At 40.1% G+C, this 16757-nt stretch overlaps 1 protein-coding gene across 1 annotated transcript in view; it reads right to left on the bottom strand.

The window, feature by feature from the left end:
• trabd2a (TraB domain containing 2A) overlaps positions 1-16757 on the bottom strand; it is a 56061-nt gene that overhangs the window by 14151 nt on the left and 25153 nt on the right. The window contains exons 3-4 of the mRNA XM_022768697.1: positions 14597-14743; positions 14004-14178 (exon numbers count right to left, since the gene is read on the bottom strand). Coding sequence (XP_022624418.1) covers positions 14004-14178; positions 14597-14743 — 322 coding nt within the window. The remainder of the gene's footprint in view (positions 1-14003; positions 14179-14596; positions 14744-16757) is intronic.

Genomic DNA, 16757 nt, shown 5'->3' with positions numbered 1-16757 from the left:
ATCCATCTAAAGTGGTGGACCAACCAGTAGACCGACATTGCAATCCTGCTAGCGCGGCTAAAAACGTTAGAAGGCGACAAGATGGGGGTACATCAGAGAAGCAATGAGTGTTTATATAAAGTGATCTTAACCACAATTCAATTACTAGAAAGCAAGAGTATATTTTTTTAAAGTGAAACTTTCATACTTCACGTAATGCTGCCAACTTGTGGTGTTGAGACCTAAGAGTCTCTTAATGTTAATATAATATTCATCCTAGCAGGCACCAAGGTTCTTTACCACTGGATGGGCCATGGAAAAAATACTTTCAAAAATGAATGTTTTTGCCTGGAATCAATTTAGTATGATGTTACTTGTGAATATATGTTGTCAATTTGATCCCAAGTCCCTGCAGGATAAGGATACCGTTAATATAATGGTATAGGATGGGATGTGAGTAGCCAAAACCAAGATGTATATATAGGTTAAATTAGTCTGCACATAAGCAAAAAAAATATCTTCCACTGTCATTGGTTCAAACCAGTCCAACACCTACAACATATAAAATTTAGTTCCAATCTGTTGCATCTCTTAGTTCTCCCACCTCTGTGCTGTTTCTTGTAAAAAGAAATGGTACACTTTCAAAACAAAACCGCATAAGATTTAGCCCACTTCTGTGCATACTGTATGGATATAAAACACATACACAGATTCACGTAGAACCAGAGAGGTCCAGTCTAAGGGTTAAAGCGCAGACTGAGCCAACCTAAACCTCCACATGTTGTTTTAGTGCTTCTACTGCTCGGTCATTAATGACCTACTGTATGGGCCTCGTTTCTGAAGATGATGTCACAAGTTCCTTCAAAACTATGACAAAGTCAATGATCATTTCAAAACCACATTTTTACCTTACGACAATATACTAGAAACCTGGATGAGAATTATTTACAGTATGTGAACACATGCTATTGTTGCCCACATTAAAAAATGTAGAAATCATTGTGAATATATATATATATTCATATTTTTTTTTCAGGCATAGCAATCTTTATTTGAGATACGACTGATGTTTTTGGAATCCATGTGATGGATAATGATGTACGATGTGATTTCAAACAATAAAAGATGCAGTTTTAAAATGGCTATGATAGTGGAGATAATCTTGACCACTTATCCTAAGAATCCATTCAAATTCTCCCCAGCATATGATTTTGAGTGTAAAGTTTGATACCAGTGATAGTAGAAAGCCGTGATAAAAGACAGCTGTGATGTGGCTGTGTGAATTTGAAAGACACAAAACAACAAGCCGAAGGCACGAGAGACACCTCCGTCCCATGAAATGAGCCTTTCTTAAGTCTAGCCAAAGAATGCTAACATCTCGACCGGCACCAAAACATTTCTCTTTCTATTTCTCTCAGGCAAAGTTCAAACACAGGCTGGATTCAAGACGTCGTCGCTTTATTGTAAAATTGATACCAATCACTGTTTCATAAACAGGCGCAGGCTGCTGAGGAGGAGACGGATGGAGGGGAGAAGTGAGACGCAGAGACAAGCAGATGCAAATTCAACATGGAAAGAAAAACAGGAATAGAGACAAAGGGATAAGGCATGCAAAACAACACAGGAATGTTAAGTCGTCAGATGCCAGACTGTGATAGCTGAGGATAAGAGCATCCTGTAAGACCCTCAGTGTAGGACTAAAAACACCTCTGTACTGAGAACACATAGACTGTATCTTGACATGGTGCCCATGTAAAGTCTGTTACACGAAACAGTAGTTGAGTCGTGGCTCCTTGAAGCAGTATCTCACTTTGGCACGCAGGTTTTCCAACAATTTTTTTTTTCATCTCTGAATGTCTTTACCCAAAGTTAAACCAAGACAACTGAGTCTAGGAAATGCAAATGTCTGGAGGATGTAGATGAACAGCTTGTCTCTTAAAAACCCTACGTCAGAAGACTTTAGACATACAGTAGTTCTTATTGTAGCAGAGGAAGCGTGAGTCATGGCTTCCTTCACTTTCACCTCATCTGTAATTTTCACACCTTGTTGTTTATCTCTAATTTATTGTCTTAAAGTAGCTCAACGTTTCTAGGACTAATGTCACAGCCCTAGACAAATGTTTAAGATTAATGTTCTCTTAAAAAGCATATAGCTGCAATTTGTTCTGCGTGGTATTAGTGGGAATGTGACGGGGATGATGGGAGAGGTGGTGTGTTTAGCTTACTAAGCAAACATGAAGAGTAAAATCGCAACTAAAAAGTATAATTTGCTGTAGTTTTATTTGCACGTGTGAAAATTAAAAAGATGGATCGTTAAACACCCCTACATTTTAATGACTGTCTTGCTCTGGCTCTTCTTTTTAAAGATATGAATCATGTTTCACCGTGTTTATCATTAGTGTGGAAACTGCTAAAGAGTCTGCTTGGAGTTTCTCGCGATCGTGCTGAGCAACTTCAGCTTTTGAATTTATGCTGAGAATAAATGTGAAACAGAGCACGTAAGAGGCCTGTGGTGTGAGGTTGTTTTTTAAATAAACCCTCACTCAAAATTTGTGGTGGCACACAGCACTTTGGAGCCGTGTTAGGGATTACATCTGTCAGGCTGCAATAGTCTCTACACTCTCAGCGCAGTGCTCAGTTTTGCTCTCTCTGCCAAGAAATTATGGCGCTTGAACACACACCAGCTCATTCACTGTGGTCGTTATGAAAGAGTGATCAAAGTCAGAAAATTCTGTAAAAGTGAGCAGTTCTGACAAAGTAAACCGGAGCACTGCCAGCTCTGAATGTCCCTGCCACTGAATGTCTCATTTTACTTATAACCCGGTCTCAGAGGATATTCTTACTATAAAAGCAAGTGAAAGGAGATTTTATAAGCAGTTCAAGAGAGGTGGAGGGATACCTGCCCACCTGACCTCAGGTTGGCTGAAAACAGGTTTTTTTTAATGTAAACCATAAAAGAGCCGGCATGACCAGTAATGTCAGTCAGATCCAGTTCAGATGTGTCTACTGTGGCAACACGGAGCCATATTGCACAGCTCCGACCACTGATCCACTGTCTTTACATTTCTAGTTAATATTTCAAGTCTTTCTTTCTGCATGTCATATTGATGCACAGTAAAGAAATATACAAAAGCAAAAGAGGAACAGTTTTTTCTCCTGCAGTTTTCTTGATCACATAAAAATCTACTATTGAAATATAACAGGTTGTTATTGTTATGAATTCTGCCAAATAGAATCATCATTCTTATTCCTTTTTTATTATCATTATTGTGAGTCTGGTTTAGTGTGTTGTTCCATTGCAGTGATGTTTAAAGCTTTAAAGGCTATTTGAAAGTTTTCTCTGCCGCCAAACGTGATGGTGATTGGTGATCGACAAGAGCTTCGGCAATCATTGTCTTTATGATGAAAGAGGTTATAATACGCCCTCTGAACAGCGCTATGTCTTCAGGCCAGATTGGAGGCTACAGTGAGCTGCTATTGGAAAATGATGAGACAGGACCGGGCTAGCGTGTTAGCGTGCTAACTGCAGTAGAAGAACAGACGTGATAGAGACAAGAATTAACGCTGGCGTTGCTTTCCACCTCTGGAGACAGCTGTTGGTGAGTAAAGGAATAAAGTTTGATGCTGAACTCGTAAAGTGGTAAGTAAACAGCTGTTAATGCTAACGCTGGCTATGTAGTGATAGTAAAACTTACAAATAGCTCCTTTAAGGGAATAGAGAAACAGAAAAACATATTTCTGATATTAAAAAAAATTAATGTATTTTTTTTCTAATTGTTTGTTTTTGCTTCTGATTAACTAGATAATATTTCACCTTTAGAGTTGAAAAAGATGAATTGTTGATTCGAAAGAACTAGTTTTGCAGCGGTAAACCCATTACTGTAAAGAAAAGGCCCCAAAAAGTTATTTTAAATTGTTCAAAGTTACAAATTGAACTGAAGCAGGAAATTGTGATTGGCCTCTATCAGACAACGCAAGCAACAAACCGTTTTATACTTAAGATCAACTACAGACACATGTCGTGCACTGGAGGTTTGATCAAAGTCATTCAGCTCATTCAGCCAACAGGGGTCCTGAAACTTTAAGACTGTTTCTTTTTGTTTTGTTTTTGTTTGTTTTCAAATGTGTGCTTTTGCTCGTCCATACCTGCCAAAGTGGATTTCTGCAGTTTGCATACTACTCAAGGCCGCTTCCTCTGAAAACACACGTACCCCTGCAAACTCCACATCCTGCTGCGAGTCTCTGCTCAGCCTTTCAACTGTTTCAGTTCAGAAAAAGGATACCGAAGGGAAGTCGGACGCCTGCTCACTTTTTGAAAAAAAAAAGCATTCCACATCGTAGTTTTTCTCAGATGTTTTCTCACAGAGCTTCCATCTAAAACATGTGGCTTAGAGTGCAATTTTGTGCCTATTTAGTTTGAGTAATCTGCAAGAGATCTCCTAGATGTCCAATGAGGCCTGCGTATCATCTGTGATTTGGGTCTAGATTATAACTAAGAGCAGATCCACAGGATAGAGGCCTGTAAATTCTCACAGGCTCTGTTTTTGGCTGTCTTATCTCATGCGATCTCTCCCTATGTCACTGTCAAAATCTTGTTTTTTTCTTTTCGTCCCGTTTTATAGTTTTTGTTACTATAACCCTATTTTTGTCTCTTTCTCTCAATTACCCTTGTGTTAATCCCGTTTCAGCCATAATCAGTATTTCCTCCGACACTCATTAACTTGTTAACCAGGGTCTGTTGCGGATAGAACCATGGGCTCGGTTTTCCAGAAAGTATCCTGCTTCCCCTGCAAATCCCTCTGCATCGTGACAAAACAAAGGCCAAATTTTACATCTGCACCAACAACAGAATCTGAAACAACCTCAACAAAAACAGAAAATCATGTTTTTCTGATTACAATCTCTCATTCGCTCCAGGCTTTCAGTGACGCAAAACAGAAGTTACAAAACCTACTACAGTAATTTCAGCACAAGTTAATTAAAACTGAGCCTGTCTGTGTTGAATCCAGATTTTTTTTTGCAGCAGTAGTAACAGAATAGTTTTCACATAGCTTTCTTTTTCTTTCATTTGCAAGTGACTCTTGCAGTTAAATAACTAATTTCAAGAGTCTTATAAAACAGCCAAAACCATAACTATGAAGAATGCCATCATCAAAAAGACCATTTCAATTACATATATTCTTTGCAATTTGGCCTCATATCCACATAAAAACAATGTTTTAAAGTGAGAAAGGAAGTTTCAGTTACAAATAAAACCCATATCTGTTTAGACACTGACCCAGAAACCCTAACTCTAAAGAAATAACTCTTATACTGTCCAACCACGATGCCAAATACATCACATGGTCTGGATGTATAAATATAATAAAGCCAATTTGAGTATAAAAACTCAAATTAGTGCTCTGTGGCGTTGCAGAATCCTGCGCGGCTTCTGTGATGGTACACATGGCCAACAACACAGGCTCTTTCATACATTGAACCAGAAAAATCTCTGCTTCAGCTAAACAAAAAAGTATTCAATAACCCCACAGTGAGAGAGAAAGTGGGAGAGAGTGGAAGCCACAAATCACACAAGTCATGTTTTCCTCTGTCTCTTCATATCTTCATCCCCTCTAGGCAGCGTGTTGCTCTCCTTCATGTTTTAGCCCCAAAATGAAAAGGGACAGCTCCTTCATAACAATTCCCACTCAGAATCATCAATAGATGCACTGCTGCTCGCAAGCCAAAGATATAATTTTCCTTTCCCTTTCCCCTTTCATATAGGAGTGAGGTATTTCTGGTCCAAATGAAAGTTTAGCCCCTGGGCAGGCATGTAAAGAGCCCGTTCCAGGTGCATAAGGAAATACTGCTGGGTCTGAATGGGATCAGGGGTGAGGAGTTCAACTCTCTCAATAAATCACAACAAGCTGTTGTGACAAGCGTTCACTGCTCTGACTGAAAGAGAAGTGTGGCCTATATGAGCTATGTCTTTCGAGTGCAGAGACTGAGGCCCCTGACCCGATGAGTGCAACAAAACGTATATGTTTAGGTGCTTTTCACTCAACAGCCAGTTAGTTTTCCAAAGTGGCTGACAGGTTTATCCTCCCATTTAAGGAGAGACAGAGATGTACCCATGATGCATCACAGATGCTCCTGACATCTTAACATCCGACCGGTTAAATGTTTTTCATGTTTATCTGGTTTGTATTTAGGGTTATAAATATGCAACTAAGATTACAGGCTCTTCTGAGGAGGAACAAGATCAAGAGAAAGGCCCACGCAGATGGAATGGCAAACACCGACAGCAACATTGTCCAGTGACCAACACTGGCCATCTGTTGCGACAGATATATTTTAAAGCAGAATAAACAAACATGGAGATGAAGAGCTGAAAGTCACTGATAAGACACCAAATAAAGGTAATTTACTGGACGCTATGGCTAAAATGAATGCCAATATACTGATGAGATCTTTCTTTAAACAAGATCATTTTGTTGATTGATTGATTATATCATCAAGATTCAATTTTCATTGTAAATGTTCTAAAGTCCTAAACTATCTTTCAGCAATAGCCATTTCCTTGATACATTCAAATGCGCATGAAATTCGTGCATGGAAAAGATGCATGCATGTAAAAAAAAAAACGTTCACTCTCATGCAGTCACCACAAATGCAAGTTACCACTAACGCAAACTTAACATTTACTACTTCAGCTAGTCACACTGAAGCATTCAACTGGCGGAACACAGGGCTTTTATTGTGAAGCACAGGAAACTCAGGGTATCTGAGTTTGTATTAAAGTCTTCGATTCATTATTGACTGACATGGGTTTGTTTGGCTGAACTGTAAACTGATACACCAGTTGCTCTTCTGTTGTATTTCTCACAAAGCTGTAGGAAGCCACATTTGCTGTTACCGCCAGTAACCACAGGTGACACTTAACCAATCAGGACTGAAAGTTTATGGATCACAACTTCCAATGGCCGGTCTGAAAAATGAATTAGTGGAGAAGGACAAAAAACTCCCCTAAACTAAGAACAAAATACAACAAGTTACAATGAATTAATCTTGCATGATGTAAGTTTAAAAACTGAAGAAAAAACTTACAGTGAAAGCATAAAGGTGTCATTCAAACTTAAAATCCGGGACTTAATCCAGGTTTGGCAGACGGTTGGCCCCTGCCTCCCCTACCAAGTGTGTGGTAGGTCTGGTCTGGATTTTAATGGCGCTGTGTGACATGTGTGTACTCATGTCAGCGGCTGCCCCAAACAGTTGTAAACTGGCTGTTTATGAAGGTGAGGTGTTGTGAAAAAGCACTACATTTTTGACTTTCACACCACCAGAAAAAAACGGTGAAGCCGGGCAGCGACCACAGTGATGTAGTGCTCAGTGTGAAATCACACTGGAGGGATTTGGGCCAGGTATGCATAAAGTTTGGCTTGGGGATTTAGAACAGAGTTTGAATAGGAATACCCAGTCAATCAGCTATAACTGAGCCTAAAATATTACACACACAGGGGTAGTTAAAGCATAGTTTATACTGTATGCTCAAGGCTTTAGAGAATCATCTACGAATTTTCTTAAAACTGCTTGCTAAATGAGATTAAAATGAGCTTATCCAACACTGTCTGACAGTGTCATATATTCTGCATCAGTTTGTTCCAGCTCTTTACTGAAGCCTATGATGTTTACACTGAGGGAAAGACTCCGTGTTTTTTAGTGCTGCACCATTCAATGTAATGGAAATATTCTGGTCTATGTCTTCTGCATCACTGTAGACACTTTTCTGAACACGTTGGCACGTTGGTCTATTTGGTATCTTTACAAACTCTCCAATAGAATTTGACATAAAGTTGTGCAGCTTTGAACAAAGTTTGGCTGCGTTTGATTGTATTTGTATTTTTGTGAGAATAATCTTAATTTAATCAGTTTTGCAGTTTTACTTTTAGCACAGTTTTCTATGTTTATATATCTGCTCTTTTGCAGATAACATATACGATCCGATGCTAAAAGTGGCTCTGCACTAGAGAGCAGTTCAAATAAACCACCTTTAACACACATTCAGTCTAATTCAGTCTTCACTATCATAAATTTGGCTCTGTCAGTACACAGTGCTGACTCCTAAACTGCAGTGGACTCAGTAAGTACAGTGTATTAAGTGACTATTTCCCCGCTCCAGTACCGAGAGCTACCCACACACTGACAAGTCAAGGTGCTCCGCGTGAGTTATGAGTTCATGTCAACCTCTGTCATGAGCCGCAGCTCATGGGGCCAAGCCATCCATTTATTACAGCCTACCCACCGCACATCACAGCTCACTAACCGAGGGGTATTCACTTTAGCGCGGCCCTACCAACCTAAATAGCAAAAGATCCAAAGGCAAACCTTAATTGTCTGTGAAAAGAGTCAAACATTTCAAAGTACAGTAACCGTTAGAGCCTGTCAACCACACTGGTAATTACACAGCCGCAAATATTTAAATTTGTGGTTATGGAGCGGAGTTTGAGGGGAATCATGATGTGCTAAGCAGCTTGGGGATAAGACTGAAACATGGATGCGTTCAAGTTCGGCCTGGAAAAAAAATAAGAAGAAAAGAATTTGTAAGAGCCGGCAGAAACGGAGCCCTCAGCCTTCAGCGATATGTAAACACATCATTTTATTAAAGTCAAGAGTGCCAGGGTATGACAGAGATTATAAAGGGAACACGGGTTCAGATGTATACATGGGTTGAGTTGCTGTACCTATGGAACAACGCAATAACAGCTTCCATATGCCTGTCTGAACATATGGCGCTTTTTCAACATCATCATTTACGTTGAGTGATGGCCGTGGTATTTCAGACAAACAGATGGGGGGAGAAGACAAATTTCTAGGAGGTATTTACTTACAGCGCTGTAAAGTATAGTGAGGCATGACAATACCCTAATACGCAAAGCAGGGTAAGACAGGGAAGGGGTTTAGTTATGCACCGAGACAGTGGAAAAACCTATTTCTACTGTCATGGATAGAAAAGAGGCCTGTCTGATTCAAACGCTTGCTGAAATACTGTAAGAACTGGCAAATTTTATCTGTCAAAAATGCTACTTGAGCCAGTAAATAAGGTTTGGAGTTATGTTGAGAGCCTTTTACAGCACGTTGGATGGGGCTGTCAGCAAAGGTTTAAACAATGTTTCTGTTACCATACTGACCCTCTTTGTTTAATTTAGAGGCTGAGAGCTATTCAGCCTTTTGCAATAATAAGATGACATGATAGCATGATAAGAAACTTTCTGTTCCAGAAGTTTTTCGTAGTGCATAAATCATCTCACAATAGCCCCGTGATATCAAACAAACTACTGGGTGGTCATCATGGGTGTGTGCTACTTAAATGTGACACAGCTGTAAGCAGCTCTTATCATCTCCCGGTCTCTCTCTCTCTCTCTCTTTTTCTGTTGTTCGTGTCTGGATCCACTCTGTTGTGTGTAATGAAGCTACTGATGTGGTCAGTTAGAGAACGATGTGTGTGTTCGCCTGGGCTGAATGTGAAGTTTGAAGTTGCTGACCAGTGACCGCTACTGTTTGTCTGACTGTTGCCTTCCTGACCACCACTCTGGCCAGACTGCAGGGATGCAAAATTGGTGGCAGACCCCGTTCTGCTGAGTCTGGACACAACCAGAGAGTCGGTATATTAGACTTTGGCGTGACAGGAATTTTCTATAGGGACTACTATGACTCATTATGACTTATTATGACATAATAGTGATACGATTTTTTGTTAACTGCTCTGACATCAGCTCTAACTTTCTTGGTAACAAATATCTATGATCGATAGATTAAGATTCTCAGTCATCCTGATCACAGGATATCTAGATTTATATGAATTGGTACTAATTCAAAGAAAACTGGATTTGTTATTTATAAATAACTTTTCAAATACTATGAAAAAAAATCACTAGATTTACAAACTAAGATTCTTGTCTTTGTTCTTACATCTGTTGATCTAACAATGGTCTAAGTGCAGATACAAGACAAAGAGACAAAGAGAGAATAAGTGCATGACCGTGTGTGTGTGTGTGTGTGTGTGTGTTTGTGTGTGTCTGTGTGTGTGTGTGTGTGTGTGTGTGTGTGTGTGTGTGTGTGTGTGTGTGTGTGTGTGTGTGTGTGTGTGTGTGTGTGTGTGTGTGTTTGTGTGTTTGTGTGTGTGTCTGCGTATCCTGTAAGCACATGAGAAATCATTTAGGGTTAGAAAACATTAACTCTGGTTTGGCAGTGTGTGACTGACCGACCATTAATGCTCTCTCCCTAAACAATTTCCAAACCCCCCCAAAAAAAAACCAACAAAAAAAAAAATCACAAAATATTTCTTTCCCATTGACACAGATAACAAAGAAAACCAGCACATTTATCCAGTTACTGTTCCTAATGTAATACCACATGATCTTATTGTTGGAGTTCAGTGGAGTTAATATGTTACTGACCTACAGACCTACACTGATGATGCAGGAGCAACAGCAGCTAAATATATTTCATTTAAAAAATGATAAATAAATGTTTATATCATGGCAAAGAAGTTTTCAGTGTTTACCTCATCAGATAAAAATTTCTTTTTCAGATGATTAAGGTCGTCGCTCCTGACAGACAAACATGAATGAAGTGTCCATAAACACTGAGTCACCAGGACACCCAAACACTTTTATGCTTAACTGCTCTGGCAAAACATCATTCCAACCAGGCAGTTTTGCAGGGAATACATTATCATGAATAAACTGTTTTGTTAACTTGTTGTGGCAATAAAGCATATGGAAGGCAAAAATGAAAACCCTCCCAAAAATTTTCCACATGGGTCAGTCAGGAATCTGCAGGCCAACCCCTGTAGGCTAATAGGATAATTACTCAGGAAGAGAAATATGCTAAATATGTGGCCGCTCTTTAAAAAGAACACACACACACTAACACTAATTCCTCCAAATTTAGCTTCTAATCAAGTCATCAGAATTTATCTTAAGTTTGCAGCATTAAAATGTAAGGCTAAAAGGAAACAAGTTCTTTCCCAGTGTCTGGTCGCGTCACATTGATATTTCAATAAATGATTAACTAGAAAATCAAAATGCAGAATAAACAATAACTGCATCTTTCATCTGTAGTGTGTTGTACTGATTCAGAGAGACATGAGATGCTCACTGATAAGACTGGTCTCACAGCTAATTCTTACAGGGAAGTTGAGTACGACGACATAATGGGCGCCATTGTAGTGTGTGTGCGTGTGTGTGTGTGTGTGTGTGTGTCCTTTGACCCGTCCAGGGATAATTAAGGACACATTTTACCAGGTCTGTCGAAGGTATGGCTTGGGGGCTGGGCCATGTGTGTATGTGCGTGGGTGTGTGTGTGTGTGTGTGTTTGGTGTGTATGTGTTACTGCACCCTAATGTGCCCCATCCCCTTCCTTGTACATGCCGACCCAACCTGCCCTCCGTATGTTTAAGACTGGTGCTTCTGGGCTGATTGGACGTATCACTTTCACTCACGAGCTCACACACACACACACACACACACACACACACACACACACAAACCTTTTTCGACCAAGTCCTTGTAAAGGTACCTCCTTAGGGGTGTGTGTGTGTGTGTGTGTGTGTGTGTGTGTGTGTGTGTGTGTGTGTGTGTGTGTGTCTGCTTTTCCTCAGCTGTTTCCTGCCAGCTCAGAAACCAACAGACTGTGAAGGCCTTTCTCTCGCGCTCTCTCCGCTCAAAGCTGCTTTTCTGCTTCTAAATAACCAAAGAAAACCTTGGACGAAGATGTTTCTGACGATGTCATCATGAGGAAAATATGACTGTGAAACTGATGGCACTAAAATTTGATCCGCCCTCCCCCCTACATTTCCCATGATGAACAAAATCAAACAGATTATGTTATCTCTTGCGCTTCACTGTGAAAATATCATACACTTTGTGAAAGCTTTTATGGTTTCAATCCACTTAGTCCACTTAAAAGCCAATATTCTGCTAAAATATGAATATGAACTACAAGTTTATGGTGTCCAAAATAGAAATTTTAATGAAGCTGTGGAACATTTTCACTAACTGATAATGTTGAGATCATTCCTTTTGTAGATCTAATGATTAATTTATGGTACTAATTGTGACATTTGTTTTGGATCTGTTTCATTTTTTGGTTTCTTTGCTCCTCTGTCTCACTCACATCAAAAGAGTCATAATTAAAGTGTGATCTGAACTGATTTATGAAAACTTAATTTTTAATTTTAATTTTCAGTTTAAAGTAATGATTTAGAACAAAGCCACAAATATAAATAAATCAATGAATGAAAAAATGAAAAAATAGTAGAGTTGCAACACAGTAAATGAATCAGCAACTATTTTGATAATTAATCATTTTTGACATTTTTCAAACAAAAACACCAAAGATTTGTTGTTTTTCTGCATCATGTGATAGTAAACTAAAATCCTTAAGGTCTACAGCTGCTGCTCAGATAAAACAAGCAATGTGAATACATGACGGTGGGCTGTGGGAAATTATAACGTAATTGTGTTCTTTTTATAATTGATTAAATTTAATGATTAATCAAAGAAATTAGAAAATAATCCTAAAATTCACTGTTAATGAAAACAACTGTTAGTTGCCGCCTTAAAAATGAAATCTGCTTGTAACAAAATAAAATGAAGTTACTGAATCTGGGCACAATAACTAAAACTACTTATTCAAGGACATGGACCATTTTGTCTTTTACACTTACATATGCTTATCTTAGGCCCAGTAACTTTATTCAGTGCATAATTTATTAGAGAATCTTCAAATATAAGCACATTGAGAGCAAATAGATAATGACAGTATGACGTTTTTCGTTTGGTTTGCATGTCTCGTTATATTTTCAGTGGCTATATCTTGTGGAAAGGGTTAAATGTTTTGCAGGACACTGATATAAAAACTTATAAACTAACTTTATCTAAACTGAAATCCACCTGAACTAACAATTACAACGCATCTGTCATCTTTATTAGGTGTGAACAGCGCTGTGATTGAACAACCAGGGGCCAAACAAACCAACGAGACTCCAGCAGGACAAAGAACGTCTGCCTTAGATACACAGCCCCCCCCAACCAAGAAGCATGAATACACATGCACACTCACACAGAGTCATCCGCGGTCAGGTAGACAACTTTGTGGAATCTGCTCTCTTCATCCTCCCTGTTTTAACTCAAGTCTCTTATCAGACGGCTGCTGCTTATGAGGCTGGCGCATAGTTACAGAGGAATTCAAAGTATTAAAATGACATTTTTCATGTGAAAGGACTCCAACAGGCCGCACGTCTGTTTCTGTTCTGTCCCAAACTGATAAAGGGATGTTTTATTGAGCCTCTCGTTTAGACGCAACACAGCTCTGTTTTATTTGGACTCGAAGCTGATAAAGACCATCAGCTGTAGATCAGTGGTTTTGTCAGCTAAGCCACTGATCATCTACAGGTTATCAGCGCCAGTTCTCCTGGATTTAATGGCTGCTTCTCTACAGTGATATGGCACCTTCCCAAGTACTGATGAAATTCTTGAATGAAAGCTGATGATTAAGAGACACCAAATTGTTTGTTTGTGTCCTTAGGGGAAAAAAGACATAAGATCTGATTTTTCACATACAACAACAAAGAGGGATCCTGGAAAATATATATTCAATAGATTATCTAAATTTCTATTTTACATTATATCTCTATACCTGAAAAGAGGCTGTACTGCCTTCCAGATGAGAGAAAGAAGGATTTTCAGTGAGTACCACTTCTCCGATCGATTTCTTAGGTTGTCTTTGTTTTCTCTTTCTCTAATCGAGTTTGTTGAGCTGCTCACACTAATACTCTTTCTATCTCCTTTGCACAAGTGTTCTCCCGACAAAAAGAGGAATTTAAGTCATTTTGTAGTAGGGATAAAAGTAATCTTATTAAGCACTTGATGAACGGATACATGAGCAATGACTAATAAAGATGTAAATGCTGTCTTTTTGTCTGACATTTGGCACCTGTGATGTACCATTTTATTCCTTTATAGATTGCTTTTAACACCAACCTGCTCCGAAGGCGAAGAAGAAGCTCTTGTCAGGGTTTTCCTCCAGCAGGGCCTTGACCCTCTTGCCCATCCTCTCATTCCTTTTGTAGATGAGTTCCTGTCGGAAGTAGCTATCTATTTCCTGGGCGGTCACCTGCTCACTGGGTGGCAGCGTCACATTGTTGAAGTTAGGGACCTAGGGTTTGAAGAGGTGATGGTTCAGTTAAGCCACAAAAATGAATGGGAAAAGAGGGAGAGGAGATTTTTGCTTTGGATGTGGTCAGATTTCTTTTCAAACTACACTGCTGACCGTTAAACTGGCACAAAAAAAAAGTCAAAAGAATGAATCTGAGGCAAGTATTGAGACTGACACAGATGCACAGGAGGAAGAATAATAAAGACAAAGACATGGGGAGGATGATGGAGAGAAAAAAAAAAAAAAAGCTGAAGAGAAGACCAGAAGAAGTAAATTGGCAATAGTGAAGAGAAGCTGCGGGGGTGTAGGAGTAGGTTTGTGGGGTGGAAGGTCAGTCAGAGGGTTAGAGGTGAAGGTAAAAGGTCAAAGGTTGTGTCACTGAGACGCTCCAAAAGGTCAAGAGGTCATAGTGACTGACCTGTGAGGTGTCGTGATTAAAGATGATGGAGTTGAGATCCCCACAGTTGTAGTGCCTGATGAGGTCTTCAGTGGTGTACGGAACCTGTAGGCTTCCCGCCCTCAAAGACTCCTGCTGTAACAACGTCTGGTTCAGGGCGAAGATGACCTAGAATGACACAATGACGACCAGTTATTGATCCATGTACTTTTTACCCTGATGGTTAGGGGGCTCCCTGGCCTCCCAAACATCACTGTTGCACTGATTCAGGAAAAGCAAGGAAACATAGAGGAATCAGGCTGAGACACCCATGCAGTTGCTCATTACCATGCATTCAGATCTACATTTGCCCCACTTTAAAGCATAAAATAGGAGTATGTTCACCCATGTTAAAGTGTGGGTGAGTAATTTAGACATTTTCTTTGTGGTAAAGAACAATGTTTAAATGTTGCTCATATTTCCAGTTGTGACAAAGATGTGACATTCAGTGACAGCAAACAATAATCTGTACGGTGGCCGTGAGATCTCAACAAGCATTGCAACTCAAGAAAACACACTCAAAGACACAAACGTGCTGCAAATTCAGAAAACATCTTCATCAATGTGACAACACATGCACTGCAAAATTCCCACAACACAAAGGAAGGGTTTCCAGGGGACACAAAAAAAAAGTGATGAACCTGGCTGAGACTCGTTCAATGCCCAACTGTGACTTTTGAAGTTAAGAGCATTGAATAACAAGTGAGTTCCAGCCAGGTTCATCTTTTTTTTTCTTTTTAAGTGATTTTTTGCCTTAATTGCCTTAAGTCCGAAAGTTCGGAAAATCAGGGAGAGAGAGAGGATGATATGGCGCAAAGGGCCTCGGGTTGGATGCGAAGCCAGGCTTCTGTGGTTAGGATTACGCCTTTACAGATACCAAAGTCATTAGGATTCATCCTCTGGGGACCATGAACGTCTGTACAAAAATTCATGACAGTCCAATCAAAGGTTGTCGAGATATTTAATTCTGAACCAAAGTAGCACACCAACCCACAGAATGACATCGCCATTCCTAAAGCCATGCAGCTAGCGAGGCTAAGAACTTGTGACATGTATCACAATTGGAAACTTGTTAGCATAAGGCAAGAAATTCTCAATTGTGGATAAGAAAAAAATGATGACAGAAACGCAGATGTAATTTAGGTAAAAACTCAAATAGGTAGTAGGTGAGTAACTGATGTGGGTCTGAAGAAACTATTACAAGCAACTGAGACAGTCTGAGTCTTTCCTGCCAAAACCCTCTCTGCTCCGCTGCAGAGATTCAGCTATTGTGCGAGCGTGAAATCGGCCTGTGTTTGGTGAGAGGGCCCTGGTGAGCCTGCCGCCTATGATCACCACCGCAAGGACACACATGTATGCATACACGCACGCGCGCACATACACATAAACACGCTCACTCCCACCGTCCTACACACAGCGAGACTGAGACGGACACACAGCAACCACCGCCACTCACCTCAGTGTATGGTCTCTCTCTGATCTCTCCACCACACACACACACACACACACACACACACACACACACACACACATAAACACATGCGCACCTTTCACCCTGCAAGCCATTGATCTTGATTCCCATGAAAGAAGGAAGATTGTATGGTTTATTTGTTTCTCAAAGGGAACAATCCGTCAAAGTGAAGATGTGTTTTGTCAGCTGTGGTAGTATGTAAATGTGTCTACAGTATGTCCGCATGTTTTTACAATTTAGTGTGCATCTGTGTATGTATTCAGCTATGTGTGTGTGTGTGTGTGTGTGTGTGTGTGTGTGTGTGTGTGTGTATGTGTATACTCTCAGATCTTGTGTCAAATGGATTCAGTATTGATATGCATACCCGTACGCCAACCAGGCCAAACCAAGCGCCTGTTTTTTTTTTTTTTTCATGCTCTGTTTTCTAAGGTGCTCTGATGACACTTTTCTCTCTCGGTTGGCCCATTGTGGGAGCCTCGGTGTAGCAGAGGAGAGGAGGAGAGGAGGGCAGCGTGGAGCAGATGCCTTCTTGTCAGGGGACAAAGAACCCCTCCGTCACCCTCTCTTCTCCTCTCCTCCGCGCTCCCTCCAGCTTTCATCGGCCGCGCATCAAAGTGGCGCTCTGCATATGAAAAGGGCCCCGTCTTTATGCCACGCAAATTAGCCTATCGC

Source organism: Seriola dumerili, unplaced genomic scaffold (genome assembly GCF_002260705.1).
Source record: "Seriola dumerili isolate Sdu_G_001 unplaced genomic scaffold, Sdu_1.0 BDQW01001815.1, whole genome shotgun sequence".
NCBI lineage: Eukaryota > Metazoa > Chordata > Actinopteri > Carangiformes > Carangidae > Seriola > Seriola dumerili.
Note: the sequence above shows the minus strand (reverse complement) of the source record. Positions and strands in the feature narration are given on the sequence as shown.